The sequence below is a fragment of the Haliotis rufescens genome, unplaced genomic scaffold, assembly GCF_023055435.1.
Source record: "Haliotis rufescens isolate VD_foot unplaced genomic scaffold, xgHalRufe1.0.p SCAF_128, whole genome shotgun sequence".
NCBI classification, from domain to species: Eukaryota; Metazoa; Mollusca; class Gastropoda; order Lepetellida; family Haliotidae; genus Haliotis; species Haliotis rufescens.
The window spans coordinates 263,954-281,162 of NW_025963811.1; the positions used below are offsets into that span (position 1 = coordinate 263,954).

General features: G+C 39.0%; 1 protein-coding gene across 1 annotated transcript; it reads left to right on the forward strand.

Moving 5' to 3' along the window:
• The first annotated feature begins 48 nt into the window (after positions 1 to 48).
• Positions 49 to 16,616, forward strand: LOC124124722 (ornithine decarboxylase antizyme 1-like). The gene is given in 5 exon segments (XM_046487962.2): positions 49 to 203; positions 13,797 to 13,851; positions 13,853 to 14,121; positions 14,410 to 14,495; positions 15,422 to 16,616. Coding segments are annotated over 5 exon segments (639 nt in total). The 5' UTR covers positions 49 to 105; the 3' UTR covers positions 15,553 to 16,616.
• Positions 16,617 to 17,209: the final 593 nt, after the last annotated feature.

The following is a 17,209-nucleotide window of genomic DNA, read 5'->3' on the forward strand; positions in this document are numbered from 1 at the left end:
GAATTAGCACTCCTTATTGTGACGTCATCGCGGATATAAATATCTTCCAAGGCCGTAAGCTCAGCACAAACGACGACGAAAAAGCAAAGGGCGAGGAGGGGAGATATGTTAAGAGCTTCTGAAGCTATCGTTTTAGACGAGAATTTTGGCCCCCAAAGCAGAGACATTTTAGCCACTATGCCAGCGTTACAAAGTACAAACATGTACGTATTGATCTTTGTGTTTTTTCGTTGTAAATTGCGATGTAATGAAAATGTTTACATTTTGTTGATGAAACCAAGATGGCTGCCATGTTTCCGATTTGCAACACATGTCACAATTTTACAATTTCTGTGTGACAACGATTCTTATTGTCATTTCGTTGTTTTTCCTGTTCGTATTTAATCTGATTCAACTTCGAGGATCACATTAGACGTTACTTGTTATGTTATATTTTTCCTTTGAGTTGCAAAAAGTCCACATGTCCCGGAAGTTCTGAGAAGATTCATGGCGTTTCAGAAATGGAACCATTGTCAGGAACTATGAATCTGACAATTCAATACTGTTGTGAGTGAGGTGTAGGTGTAAGAGTACATAAGGGTTGTGGGTTGACTTGTCAGGGTGACCTAAATTCACCTTCACCTACGTCTGTTTATGATTCACAGATCAGCTGATACGATTGTAAAGCTTTGTCACAACTTTTGGGTATTGAAACGGGAAGTAGTTTTATAAAGTAGGCTGCTGTAGGCCTATAAAACACTGCCTTATGTGTTTTGACATAATAAATAAAAGCCAATGTGGCATTTCTGTAGATGGGGACAGTTGCTCAGCGGTCTAGTACATATTGGGTTAGTTAGGTCTAAACATTGTGTGTAAAATGTTTGTGACTAGACCTAATAATAACATATAGAAAAAACCCTTAGGATTGGGTATCATTTTAAGCAGAACAGATCACATTGTATCGCAGTGATGAATTTGTATAGTTTTTATATGATTTAACCTTGAATTTGGATTGCAAGACAATAACTGCTTTCAAATGTTTTACTTCCCAAGAATCTGCCCAATAGAAAAGACGTCTCTGAAATTGTATTATTTACTGATGTTAATCACTTTCCAAACAGGTGTTAATTCTATACGTTATATTTACATTCTATTGGGATATTACTGCCAGATGTTGTACCCTTTGTCATGATTACATTGACTTAGAAACAGTAGAGGCAGGTGTATGGTTGGGGCACACCACCTGTAGTTTGATTCAAGGAACAACTCTTTACTTTTGCTGATCAATAGTGTTAAGGCATGTGGGTATTGTATGCGTAAATCACAAGGGCTAGAGCACTTAGATTCAACTAGCTGTATATTTCACAGACCTTTTAAAGAGGGACAGTGCTTCAAGTTAAGTGACCATTACCAGGCTAGGCAATGGTAGAAATTGGCAATAGTCCTATTGTCCTTGCCAAACTGCCCAATTGTTATGGTATCATAAGGACTAGTAGAAATTTGCTCCTTTTAAGGGTTTTGCTACATGTTATCATTATACCCGTAACGGACTAGTGGACTAAAACTGTTGGTTTCTATCGCTGCTAGGTGTGGAAGTGTGTGCAGCTTGTGGCATTGTTTCTGTGGAAATTCATGCCTGATTCCTTATCGGTAAGCTGTGGGAGATTTTGGGTAAAAACATAATCCCAAACAACCTTCTCCTTGTCATAAGAAACGACTTCATGCATGTCTGGTCAGCCTCAAGGACCTGGTTTATTGTGTTTCATTGTAATTTGTAAACCATAATTAAATCTACTCAACATGCAAATATATATACAGTATATTTCCATTGTATTATGGGCCGGTGGCCTGAAGTACCGTATAAATTTGTCTGTCTGTATTTTGACAATGTGGATCATTGCTCATATTATCAATAACTGGAATGTCTGACCCAGACTCGGGTATTTACAGGCGTCTGTCATAGACTTTGGCGAGACTTGTCGAGACTTTGGCGATTAGCAAAACTAGGTCACAAGGAAGAGAATTTTATTGACGTCAACTTCTTTATTATGAGGAACACAACGTTTTGGAGTATATGCTTACTCCTTCATCGGGTGAATGAGTAAGCATATACTCTGAAACATTGTGTTCCTCATGTAGTGGCCATAAAATTTCCGAGTCCCGTGATGGGATTTGAACCACAGACCTTCTGATCAGAGGTCATGTTACCATGGCGACAGGAAGGGGGTGATTGAGTGTTTTCTGAAACAGAGGTCTCTTTCACTGGGACCATATTGTTTGGTTACTTCTATTTGTATATTAGTATGTTCAGGGACCAAGCGTTAATATCTGTTCGAATTTATCGTCAGTTTTGGGACATGCCAGCTTTTGGGACTTACCAGTATGTTGTTTTTCTCTTGATTGTGTCTGGGCACAGGTTGCCCTGCCATGCAATTCTCTGTGAAGAGTAGCCCCTTGGGCATGCCAGAGTAATATGGTCGTGGGTTCGGATTCTGGTGTGTCCCAATGATGTTTCTAGGTTTGTCAGCACCATACCAGGGCTCGTAGGTTTCACCAAAGTTGGAAACGTCTGAGACCTGCTTCACTTCGGGTCTTTCCTACTACATTAAGCTGGCACGCCGCGATATAATTGAATACTGTTGGCATTAGGTCCAACAAACGCATGCACTCACCTCTGATTTTGTATGACATGTTTGGGTGACTCAATCCTTTCAGCTATATGTGCCAAAGTAGATTGTATCTAGTACTGGTTACATGTACAACATAATCTACATAATGAACAGTGTCGCTATTGAAATTGCTTCTTAGCAAGGAAGGACATAGTTTTACATAACTTTTATATTCCTGGAGACCTAGGGACTTGCTAGATGTATTCAAGCGTCACTTGAAATACGATCAATAGTTTCTCACTGCTGCAAAGCGAAACAGGACATGGTGAAATTTATTCCCTGAAAAAATAGCCACCCTTGAGTGATCCCACGCAGTGACACATAGAGCTGGCATGATGCCAGGCTATAACTAATGCATCCTGTTGGAGTAAATCAAATCCTTCTTATGGTGCAAGCTTGTGTGTATGTTGTGATATTGTGAGCTTATCATTGTCACATCTGGGCACACCATACGTTTGTCAGTCTCAAGTAGAAATATGCTAACTAGGTCAGCGTTGTGTATCTGAACATTTTCCTGCATCTGTGGACTTAATTGTGACAGGCAAACAGATTGTATTAACATGATTAAGGTACATAATGTATTCTGGCTTACTGTTGTTGATCTTCAGGTTGTCAATCTGTGACAGCACATACTTTGATGGCATATACTAGGTTAAGCTGACCTATTAGTAGCGTTATGAATGTACATCCAGGTTCTAAATGATATTTTTGTAAACACTGGAAAACTTTTTGCAGTCTTGCATTTTGCAGTTTTTGCATTTCAACCTGCTACTTTGACACTACTCCAATTCCTGTGTCAAAGAGTTCATCACTTCGAGTACATTTTGGTGTTTTGGACTGTTATTGGCTAGGCTTGCTAATACTAATACTTCACTTGGGCTTTGGGTTGGTGGGAAAAGTTGCAGTTGGGCCTCGTAAAATTTATTTCTGTCTGGTAAACTCAGCAGGTCACACTAACCCATACATTATAATTAAAATGTGTTTGAAATTTCTGTGTTGGTTAATGTTACGGTTTGGGTGATGTTAAGTACCAGCAATGCTCTGAGTATCTGATATTATTTCTAGATCTATCGGCACCATTCCTGTGCTTTTGGGTTTTACCAAAGTTGTAAAGGTTTTAGACATGCATCACTCCAGCCTTTCCTCCCTCATTAAACTGACACTGAGATATATCTTGAATATTGTTCAAAGCAGTGTTACGCCCAACCCACTCAAACGATAATTTCCACTGCAAGATTTCCGTAGAATAATGTTTTGGGTATTCTTTTCCACCACCGTGATTAAAGGGGCACTGATCTAAAGCAATTCCCCAGGACTGGTTGTTGCCTATTGTTTTTTCCCATTGAGTACCCGGATGATACGCAGCGCAACTCAGCGTGGCCAGAGACTGGGCTACCGTCTGCAAGGACAGCTAAATAAACTTGGAGGCAATATTTGTTTTACACATTTTTGAATACTGATTGGTTAACTGTGATTTATAAAGATTTTTCGACAAAGGGCGCATGTTAATTAAATTCTTCAGCCTAAACAAACAGACAAAAAGAATGGCGGAGCTCATCGGATGTCGTCATTTGGAAATACCCCAGATGGTTATAGTTTAATAATAAAAAAAAGTATCCATGCAGTGAAAGCATTTTCGGATTTTGGATTGCTTCGATAACACGATTACTACTCCTTTTTGTCATCCACGTTTTCTGGTATAACCCAACACTTGTGTATTTGTCGTCATTCACTTGATGCTCAGTTAATGAATTCATTACAGGTACAATTAGTGGTAGCATTACTTAGATTACCTGACAAAGGTTCCCATTTGGCATTTATTGTGTCTGGGGTAATTATTCAATTTAAATCCAGGTTTGAAGTGAGGTGAAATGTGTGTTATGTAATATGCACGTGGCAGCCCAGCAAGAGATGAATGATCAGTTGATTTACTTTTTTTGTAAATCAACAGATCGTTCCTAGTCATCAAAGGATTAACAGAAAATACGTTGATTGATTAATCACTGTTTTCTTGCACAGTGGATATGTCAAAAGTGAGTGTTTACATGTCTAGGTTTACTCAAACAAAGGGAATACACTCACTCACTCATATCATGGCGTGAAGTGCCGATATAAAACCAACATACTTTGTTCAAAGGGTTAACTGATAATACGTTGCTCATTTTTATCTATCACTCAATGGATTTTTTAAGGACCGTGGACGTTATGAAATTGTCACATGGGCCTTCTCAGCTGACCCTTGAGACTTTACACCTATGCGAAACACCTGAAACAATCCAAGTGATCAGTTGAGAAACGAACACGGGTTATAATATCCCGAGACGTTATATATCTTTTAAAATATTCGATTGTTACAGAGACACTTGACATCGAAAAAGTTTCTTTGCACAGCTGCAGACGAGTGGGATATTGTTCCTTTGTGTGGATATTCACGGATACATTCCTCAAACAAGGAAGCTGCCTAAAATTATACACATAAATTTGGTAGGTTGTAATTATGGTATTTGCATTTTGTTTTCCTTCATTTGCTGTAGCATTGAACCGCTTCGTTCTTGTTCCTCTACGTCTTGGTTGGGAAGTTCTTCAATGCGTGATAGACGTTGTTTTCGCAAGTCTTTTCCTTTGTGAGCGTGTATATATTACCGTCAATTTGTAAAATGTGATCCCTCAGGCAATTTATAAAATGTGTTAATATTTCAGTCATTTTGACTGAAAAATCTGTCAAGATTGACTAAAATTGATTAAGACGATCAAAAGGGCCTAAAACATCACAACAGATTATTATGTAGGATTAGAAGCCAAACAACATAGAAATGTACTTTTCAATGTAACATTTTCAGATGGTGATGACATTAAACATAAAATGTTTGGAATTCGTTATTATAATAATACAGATGGAAATGTTTTTCAGTCAATTTGTATAATTATTGAATATTTAAGCGTTTAATAAATTTGAAAATGTTACACAGTAAAAAGATTATACACTATAAAAAAAGCAATGCTCAGGTGAAATATTTACTTTGTGTTGCAAGTCAAAATAGTGTAAACGAAAATCGCAAAATTACCAAGCAAGTGACTTATCAAAACTTTGTCACCATAACTTTGCTATTCACAAAGATGCCTACATTTCCTTATTATATTGAAAACTGCATTTCACTTTGTTGATCAATGTGACCATATGCCCTTATAACTACCCATAAAAGTGACTAATGCGCTTACGAATGGCGCAGCACTGGTCGCGAACTAGTCTGGATTTCTGCTATACATCCGGTTTACTCACTGGGAAAAAACAATAACAAAGGCAACAACCAGTCCCGGGGAATTGCTTTAGATCAGTGCCCCTTTATGAGGTGGATAGCGTGTCAGTTTTTCAGTTTATTGACAGCACAATTCACCATTGTGACATATACAGTCACTAGATATCCTTACATCAGGTTCATGTTTGAGTATACACATTAACATAATTATTGGTCTGAAAGTCAAACATGATCATTTTATACCAAGAGACGTTTAAAGTTGGTACTTGTTGTTACCCTGCCTGGCATTAAGGGGCTAAAACAAGGACTGGTTAGCTCGGAGTGAGTATACTCTGTCTGTGTGGTGTATTTATGTTAAACTGTGGGCTCAGTGGGCTAGCAATATATAATCTGCATCTCCAGGTGGATGTTCAGGTAGCCTAGTGGTTAAAGCATTTGCTAGCCATGCCGAAGAAACGGGTTCGATTCCCGACATTGGTACAATGTGTGAAGCCCATTTCTGATAGAATTTGGAGAAAGACAAAGCCTAATGACACTCTGACGCCCGTATAAGTAATAATGGCTAGCGGTGGCTGAACGTTTGCATCAACCAGAAATGTGGAAGATCCTATTTACCAGAAAGTACATTGAACTTTAGCATTGTTTAGTCTGTATTTAAATGCTAAATTTACAAACTGTTGTTGTTGCTAAGTGGTATACATTTGTTTCCATGGAAAATTCAATACTGTGTCCAAATCAGTGCAAAACAAATTGGCACCTGCTGTTGCCATGGTTACCTAGTTGTAAACTGTGAATTTATTTCAGGAATCAGAAATGTTTTGATTCAAGGGATCTTTTACCAAGGATTAAAGAATATCAAATATTTCATCATTTTTGTCTTCTTTAAAATTTTGAGTTGAATTTAACTTTCTTTTAACATAATAAATGAAAACTCTACATGAAATGTTTACAAGCTTAAAGGTTATGAATGGATGTTATGAATGAAAGCCTTCTTTTACAGTAAACACAAACAATATCATAGACAGGATAGAGTGTTTAAAATTAAGCGTGAAAGTCTAGCGGTCCTCGTCATAACCCTTATACACCCAGTGACGATCCAGGGTAGAATAGGTCTCCTCAACCCATGCTTGCCTTGAAAGGCTACTCTGCTTGTCATAAGAGGCATCTAACGTGATCGGGTAGTCAGGATTGCTGACTTGGTTGATGCATGTCATGGTATTCCAATGGAGTAGATCGATGTTCATGTCAATCACTGGATTGTGTGGTCCAATCTCGATTTCTTATAGACTGCCGTCATATAGCTGGTATATTCCAGAGTGCAGCGTTAAACCAAATAACAAACAAATGACCCTTGACGAGTTGATGAGTAAGAGGGTCCCAAGATTCCATTACAGACCTGTGTTTAGTTACACCAGATGGGTTCGATTACAAAGTTTGTCTTAATTGTTTCTTGGTTTGCCCCCATCAAACCCATGCTTTTGGGTTTCATCAAAGTTGTAAACGTCTAACACCTGCATCACTCTCTGCTTTCCTTCCACCTCAAGCTGGTGGCTGTATGAAAAGTAAAATTCTGTTCAAAGTGGCTTTAAACCGCTCAGTTTGAAAAAAAACCACCTGTCGAAATGTCTGCATCACAATGACATGCAGCAGTGTTTGTGTGCTGCACAAATTCATTTACCACGAGTTGTTCTTCAGCAGTACACATGCACCTACAATTGGCGCAGTAATGGGTAATAGGATATGTTTCCTTACAGTATGTTTGTGCACAGCAGACAGTTAAATGCTTGGCTAAATATGCTACAGAATCAGGTCATATTGACGAGACATACCCTCCGACAGGTTGTCACAGGTTGTTACCATGGGTGAAACAATACACTGGTGCATAGTGAATTGTCATTCATTGATACAATACACAATACATATTCATTGCAAAAATAAATTACTTACTACTAATGTGTCTACAGCTAGCTTTTACTTTGGATTCTGCTCTGGAATATCAATAGTCTTGTTTCCACGCGATTTAATGTCAAAGAGTACCGGTATTGCAATACATATCATGACCTATGTATCGTGATCATTGGGCCTCAGGTTTTACCTAACAAAATGTGTCCCATTGGCTGGGGTTGTAAATTTTAATTAGGATATGATCCATCAAGGTATTGTTCCTGGTTCGGCTATGGAAACTAACACTAGTCCACTAGTCCTAAAACTGATAACATATACAAGACCCTTAAGAATGGCAAATTTCTTCTTGCCCTATGATACCTGAACCATTGGGCAGTTAGGCACAGACAAAAGGACTACTGCTAGTCTATCACTGAGGTTACATATCAGTGTTGCTATCATGTAGCTTATCTGACATGACTGGTTATGTGCATTAAAAAGCTGCGCCCATGTGATGTAGTGTATCTGCGTCAATCCTGCATGAGTGTACCCAGATAAGATTGTGTTAAATAAACATGGGTCCAGAGGTACAATGATTGTGAAGGTTGTGCTTGGTAAATCATAGATAGCAACAGCAATCACTGATAGATGTGCATACCTGCATAGATAACAGTTTGCATACCTGCATAGATAAGTGTTTTCCGGGACCTTTTTGTCATGTCAGTCATCTGCCATTGTTGCTGAACCTGTTGATATTCTGGCTAAAAGTATAGGGCCCCTTCAACCAATGTGTGGGGCGGTCGGGTAGCCTAGTGGTTAAAGCGTATGCTCGTCACGCCGAAGACCTGGGTTCTATTCCCGACATGGGTGCAATGTGTGAAGCCCATTTCTGGTGTACCCCGGCCGTGATATTGCTGGAATATTGCTAAAGCGGAGTAAAACCATACTCACTCACTCACTCACTCAACCAATGTGCTTCTCGTAAAACCCGACTAAATGGATAATGTAGTCATACTCGGGGACTTGGTTCATTGCTTGCCATCGTATCCCAGTTGGACGGCTTGATGCTAATGTCAAACGCTGGATTGCCTGGCCCAGATTCAATTTTTTACACTGCACATGACTATGGCTGGAATATTGCTGAGTGCATCAACAATAAACAAACAAATAACTCTGGTAGAAATTGTTTTCATAATTATTTTTGTGAATCAAAATAAAGTGGAATAAGGTTTGATATATACTGAGGAAGCGACATCCCTTGGTTTCAATGTGAGCAAACACAGTATCTGTTACTATCTATTAATTCATAATGAATGTTGTAGCCGATATGCATGGATGCCAGTGAATGTACAGCAAATATGTGATTAGAATTAACAACTGAAGTGTAACACAAAGGTGGTAAGAACTAGATGTGATTAACAGTGGTAGAAACTAACATTAAAATTTTAGCCCACTAGTCTTTATAATGATAACATATAGCAAAACCCATAATAATGGCAAATTTCCTCTTGTCCTTATGATACCTTAACTGTTGGGCAGTTTGGCAAGGACTACAGGACTAGTGCCAGTTTCTAACGCTGGATTAAGGTTAGCCTTGCCCGGAGATTCCAGGCTAGAAATAGGTCCCCATCAATCGTTGCTGGTCGTAAGATGGCAGCCTGCAACTTTCGCCACAAATCTGAAGCCCGGGCCTAGTAACATTCTGTTAGGTCTAGCAAGCACAGTTGGTAATAAACCAATTATGACATAAAAATCATCATACAATGATGCTAATACATTGTTGGAACTAACTCAAATGCCTTACAAGCAAAGGTATATGTCATGATATGTAATTGCCCTTGTATTGAGTACCTGGGGAAAATTCTGCTATGAGCCAAGTTGGGGCTAGTAGACCCAAAGTTTTTAGGCACAGACTAAGGTGGTCGTAAGATTCCGCCAACTGGATCAGGTGGTCAGGCTCAGTAACTAGATTGTGTGTCATCATATCCTGACGGCATGGATTCTTGCTCACAGTATCAATCACTAGATTGTTTCATTCAGACTTGATTATTTACAGGCTGACAGCATGGTTGGATATTGCTGAGTGTGTGCCATTTACATGATTTAGCAAACAGACAAACAAAACATCTTTTTTCCTTAACTGTTTAAAAATGTATACCACATGCATAAGCAGACATATTGTTTTCTGGTGTGTAGTGGGGGCATTAATACTGTTGTATCAATTGGCAGCGTTAGAAATTGACACAAGTCTGCCCAGTAGTTAAGGTAGCATAAGGCTTAGTGAAAATGTGCTATTTTTGAGGGTTTTGCTATGTTATATCACTGAATGGGCTTCAGTAGGGCCAGGGCTTGTAAACATATCAGCATAAATCACTTGGGGTATTGATTATTGATTATGCAGAGGTAGCAGTACATATCACACCAGACTCCAAGTTACAGGCTGAACTACTCCGAGCGTCGGTCCTCCTTGAGGAAGCCAGGGAAGAGAAGTGCCGTCAAAACCTTGGGCCAACTACTGGTGGGGGACATTAACTATTGCGATACAATTGCCTCTCAGTGTATGAAAATAATCATGATTACAACCCTAATGTTAAAAGTTAGGGGTTCAGTGGGCCCCCAGATAAAAATCTCAGTATTTCAGTCAGCGATTTTAGCCACTAGTCCGAAGCTGCTGTCTTGTGAAATTTCTTCTGGTCTGATAAGATCAGCTTTAATATTGTAGTCCATATTGTAAGGCTAAAATCTACTGAAAGTAATGCCAAAATATATATGGTTGGGTGCTTTGACTGATTTATCAAGCAAATTCCACTGAAATTGGGTGTACAGTTTAAGATGAGCAAATGTCACCTGAACGATGTTAACATTGTGTGACAGCTGGGCCTAAGAAATACATTGAGAACATTCTGAACAACTTTTGCAATGCCCTAGACGCCTTGTCGACATATGAACATGCTATTTTGATAAATGGGGCATCATTCTGCATGGGTCTTAGTAATCTTATACATTGACAGGTGCAGTCTTGTTAATTGTCATTTTGCTAAAAAAGATAATTTTTTACCCTGGTTGAGTAGAGCTAGCCCTTTGCCTTCTGAGATAAAAAGCAGTGCTGATAGTAGTTGCTGATATGGAAATCAATGCTGGCCACCTTGAGTTGTGTACAACCGGTGATGTCAGTAGACCTTGCAGTTATTGATTGGTGTAATTGTCCTTCGTCTGTTGGGACATGACAATAGGCATTCATTATCACTATTTACTCTGTCATGTGATTGGCATTGAGCCTCTTCACCCCTTGGCTGGCAATTGGTAAGGTGAGAAGGGACTGTAGCCATATGTTATTGGGGCCTTAATAAGATCTTTTTCAGAACTTATTTACTCTTAATTATGACAAATGGAGGTATTCCAAGGGATTTGGCAGGCAAATTGAGATAATGTTGGTATCTTTTTTAAATTGGGAAGTATTCTGAAGAATCAGTAACTTAATAATGTACTGTAGAATTGCTTTCAATATAGTAGAAATTAAGTGTTCAAGGCTCTTCATCTTTATTGGTAAATATGTGTCACCTTGACCATCGATGACAGTAGTTGTAATTGTATTAACATGAAATTAATTAATCCCCTTTTGGGAAATTCTACTGTCTTGCTGCAGACTTGGTGCAGAATATCGGGTCCTTGAGGACATCTTGATAAATGCCAGTATTCCATGAGTATACATCTTCCTGAGGCAAGAGAGTTAATTGACTTTAAAAATCCAGTTTCCACCCTTGCCGTACTAGGCTGGAATTCCTGGGCTCGATCGTAGAGTCACTAGTGGCTATTATGAGTTAAGTCCCTTTTAAGCCTCTCTATGGTCCAATCAGATTCCACGTCTCGTATCACTTGCATTCGCTTCAAACAAAATTATTTTTTATGTATTTTGAAATGTGATTTTAACATTTTATTTACAAGGAAAAGGATTGGGCATAAGTTTTCCTCTCCTGACATATTCACCGTATTCATCGTAATAAGCAGGGCGCTCTCAAAATTAGAAATAGGGGGCTCTTATTAGAATATTATTTTGGTGGAAAAAACAGAGTTGAAAGATAAATTTCGTGGTTTATGCTGACAGCCTGAAATGATACAAAAGAAAAGTCTGTGTGTATTGTACACGACATATATATTTTTTCCAGAATTTAATTGCCTATAATTAAGGGTGCATATAACACACGAGTGCATATTATACGCGAATAAATAAGTCTTGTGTACATTGATCAATCCGAAGGGGTGCTAATTGGGATTGCTCACAAGTCAATATATTAGCAAATATTGCCATGGGCGCTTATTAGAGCAGGGCGCTTATTACACCGAATACGGTACTTGATTAGCGTTATGTAATCACAACCGAGATGTGTACAAAAGATTTTATGTATGTAGAAAAGCAGCAGGATACGGGGTTGTACATTTGTGTATTTTCAGAAGACTTGACTCTTTGTAGGAATGTTTGAACGAGTGTATATGTTTGAACAAGCTATTCTGATATTGATTGACCTGTTTACCTACGTAGTAGTGATGTTTCGTTGCCATTTTCGTGATTATACTAATGCATGTAAACAAGAAAGCTGGGTTAAACCTATTTCGCTAAGTAGTGGCTTGGCATGAGCCATGATCATTGTTCTCTGTGCTTGTCAGCAGTAATTCTTAGTCCGTGGCAAGGTTAGACAGTTCCTGACCTGTTATTGTCTTAGTGGGCTAATTGAAACTATCATGTTACCTTAGGTAACATTATGTAGTGACAATGTCACTGACCTATGTCCTAAAGATTCAATAATCACCATGTGATTGTCGTATTCTTTCACCTGCTGAGCTTGCCAAGTACTATTTTATTTTACTAATGTATGAGTTCAACAGGCCATGTATTGAGTGGTTTGCTTGACCTTGACAAGACCTGAAATGCTGACTTGGCAAGTACTGAGGGAAGGGCTGAATGTTTGTCGTGGTGGTATCTGGCCTCTTAGTTTGATTTTTATGAAATTCAAATTTCCCAATTGCTAAAGCAATATTTTGTGCCAACATAAAGGATCCAAAATCAAAATGATATAATTAAGGGGCTGTTTTTTCAAATCTTGTATTATTTTGATCATATCGAGGATTTTCATGCTGAATTTTGAACACTGTAAAACATGCTGTCTGTATTATCTGATTATTATCTGTAGAGATTTGTAGTCCTTTGGGACTAGACATCGTGGGATCCAAGTTTTGCTCTGATAATGTTTCTTGGTCTAGTTGCACCAAGGTGGGTTCCACGAGAGTGGTGAGCAGCATCACTTCCAGATGAAGCTTCAGGAGTCCCTGCTTTGATATTGCTGGAATAGTGCTAAAAGTCTTGTAAAACCCTCACTCACTCCTCCCATACCAAGCAGACACACTGTGACATATCTTAAATACTGTGATAAACCCAACTGACTCCCTTATTGACTTCATGATAAACCATGTGTCCAGCATTGAGTTTGGTCACACTGGCTTCCAAACTTGTTTCCAGGTATGTTTTTCATAGTCCAATACAAATCGCGTAAGGAAATCGACATTCGGTTCATAAACATAGCGACTGCCGTGCAGATTTTGGTCGATTGCAGGGTTCGCAGAGCATATGTACTGTCCACTAAGTCGTCAGATATTTTCCAAATCTGTTCATGTATTCAAGGTACCTTGATAAACTTCGCGAGATAAGACGTTCTTTATCATGTTTATTACAACATGGATCTTGACTATAGATCAGATCGTCTTGACTGGGCACCACCATTTTGTTTTAAGCAAAACAAGTGATATGAGAGCGTGAATCTGATTGGTCAATAGGAGGGACATAACTCATATTAGCCACTGGTGGCGCTGCGTTCAAGCCTATAAATCCCAGTGTAGTTTGGCAAGGGTGGAAACTGGACAGTCAGTTGACTCCCATGCCTCAGGAAGATGTTATTTTTTCAACCCACATGTTGTCATCCTCTTCAATAAGACGTTTGTTTTTGTGTTTCAGGATGTCGAACCAGCGGTATTGTATATCGCTGGGTCCTGGGCCTCTGTGGTACTCCTGATGTTCCCCACGCCGTTGATGCATCCAAAATGTCCTTCGTGGCAGAGGGCAGCGGCGTGGGGGTTTTAGCACAGCCCCCTGTCAATGCTAAAGGCCTGTTCACCACCAACGTGAACTCCTTGGCACAACAGACACAGGTTGCAGCCAACCTGTGTTTCAAAATTCGTCCCGTGGAATGTTTAGAGGTTACCTGGGAAACTGTTTTGCTTGATGGCAAGTTGTATGTGGAGCTCCCTACTGGCATCCTTCCGGAGGGGTCCAAGGAGAGGTCAGTATTATTTGCAGTTCATGCATATCAGTCTACCATTTGAGACTCTATATTAATTCTGTTAATCAATTGGGAATGACAGTTTTAACATGCCAGTGGAAAGTGTTGTAAGAGAGGTAACTCAATAGTGTGGGCTGCTCAAGGGTGCTAACTCTGAATTCTGATGTCAGAAACATGTATGATAAAATGGATGGATTTGTCACAGAAATGGTCTAATATCTGGGTTCCGTAATGAAAGAACGATGTATGTGGCTTGTATCCTATTACAGTTGCTATTTCTGTTGCCAGTCTTGTGTCTCTTTTGGAGTATGCTGAGGACCGGCTGAAGTGTAGCCATGTCATTCTGTGCTTCAAGAAGAACCGTGCAGATAGAGGTGAGTGCTGTCACAGGAACGTGCATCACACAACCACATTATGCTTATAAAAACCACAATAAATTAATTATTGGATTTTCTTCCAAATTTTTAGAAATGTATGCTGGCACATTTTATTTATATTTTTTTTCTGTATTTTTAAAAAATTTGTTTTACTATGCAAAGCATCATGCATGATTGAAATGAAGCATGAATGTGGGGTTTGGGGGGCAGCTGGAGTGCTAGAGGTCTTTTCATGTTATATTTGAATCTAGAACCCTCTTAATCATTAACGGGGCGGTCGGGTAGCCTAGTGGTCAAAGCGTACGCTCTACATGCCGAAGACCCAGGTTCGATTCCCGACATGGGTACAATGTGTGAAGCCCATTTCTGGTGTCCCCCGCCATGATATTGCTGTAATATTGCTATAAGTGGCATAAAACCATACTCACTCACTCACTTAATCATTAACTGTTTTAGTATCAGAGTTATCACTAGGGCTGGGATGATACACCAACTGTGTGATCTGATACGCATCACAATACCTTGCTCACGTCCCAATACGCATCACGATACTAGCATGTACTCTTATCTGTGGTGGGTAGGCCATCTTTTTCATAGACAGGATGGCCAAATACTTTGCCACACTGATGATTTACAGTTGGCTGTGTCAAGTATGGTGCAATGGTTGAAAATATTATGTACTAATAAATGTATGGTGTAACCGCTTTTAAAGAAAACATTTAAGGTAAGAATGAGTATTTTTTGCCGAGTGTGTGACTGATCGATATGTGTATAAAGAATTAAAAAATTGAATTCATCAGCGTATTGTCCCACTAGTTATGACGAGAATCCCTTGACTTTCATGCTTAGTTCCAAACACTGTAGACAATATGAAAAGTCCCGTAAAAATATTTGAACTTACTATTCCTCTTGGTATTTTTCAGTCAACTTGCTCCGAGTGTTCAGTTTCCTGGGATTCTCAGTCGTCCCGCCGGGTGATCCCCTCATCCCTAAAGTGGAAGACCTGATGTTCATGGTCTACGTCATCGAGGAAGACTCTGACGAGGGCGATTAGTTTTTGAGGAACAGGCCTTGAGCATTGAATGCTGAAACTAGAATTTTTTCCCTTTCGTTCATGTGTCAAACTGTAGTCTTGTTCTTCTAGAATCCTTTTCCATGCTTCTTTTTCCAGTCGTAACCAAGTTCCATTTTGTCATGAAGTTTATATTGATCATTCAAGGGTTAGAAAACTAACAAAACTTCCATCATTTGTCTTGACTGAGCAGCGAACAGTGAGTTCGAACAATGGAGCTTTCCTATGCTCCAGTATGCAACGTATTACAGGGAGTGTTTATTTTCCGTCTTAACCACTTTCAAGAGAACATATCATTTTTTTAGGAATTATTGACATCGCATCATGTCACGAGAACAAACCATTTTTGTTTCTTTACTTTTACACCCTTTACCTTCATTTGTCTGCGTCCCGATTTCCATGCACACACTAATCATAATCCTGCATGGTTCCAGGTTTCGGTTTTTGTTCTAGACCATGCCAAGAAGTAAATGCAGTTTTAATTATATTGATTGAGAGGAAGGAAGGAAGGAAGGAAGGTTTATTTGTATATTGTGATAACATTCATGGTGTGCGAGTGAATTTGTTTTTATGAATTTTGTATATAAACTACCTGGAGAAAGTATAGACATATTTGTTTAGTTTTCTTGCCTTCGGACCCAAGTATTCAACATTCCCTGTTTATTATCTTGTTCAGATTTATTGATTCTTTCATGCATTTCAAACCCGAAACCTGGAACTAGGATGAAAATGTACCTTGGTTATTATATTTGTATCCTCTGAATTTCTCTGCCACGAATGTACATGTAAAGCTATACTCAACCAATGAAAAAAATTTAAAAAAATTGTAAGATATTTCAAAAAAAAAGAAAAAAATCCATTGTAACTTATATTAAGTGTAATTTTGACAGAGACACGGCAGACAGTACCCATGCCTGTCGGGGGGTACTATGTGCCGTCTATTTATCATGTGCGATTTGTTGACTTCATTATTTTAGTTAAACTATCTGGTAAATGGTAGAATATTATTGTGGTTCACTGTAGTAAATAAAATTGTCAAAATGTCACATTGTGTTCTGTTTTGAAGTGGATAAAGCTGCTCTTTTATAAGTGTGAACTGGGCAAACTGCCCTCTAAGAAGTGACCATTTTGGTCGACAATGCGACTTAAATCTATGATTGCGAACTAATGTGATCTACTGCTCACCACTTTGGCTACCTAAAAATAAACATTACTGGCAACAATATCTACTGTAATGCACACCCAAGCAAAATGTGCAAACAGAGGTGGGGATGCAGTATTTTGGGACCAAAGATTTTTAGACTTAACATTGTTTTGTTTGTTGTTTAACGCTGCACTCAGCAATATTCCAGCTATATGACCGCGGTCTGTACCACACAATCCAGTGATGACATCAATAGTATTGATCCACACAACTGGGATACAATGACATGCGTTAACCAAGTCAGCAAGCCTGACCCCCCAATCCCGTTAGTCCCCTCTGACAAGCAAAGTCCCAAAGTCACCTTTTATGGAAAGCATGGGTTGGTGAAGACCTATTCTACCCCGGATCTGTACAGGTACTTCACATTATGAAATCCATGCCACCATCTCAGACTCAATCTGGCACCTTGAAGAAAAAGAAGGGTTGAGGTCTAAA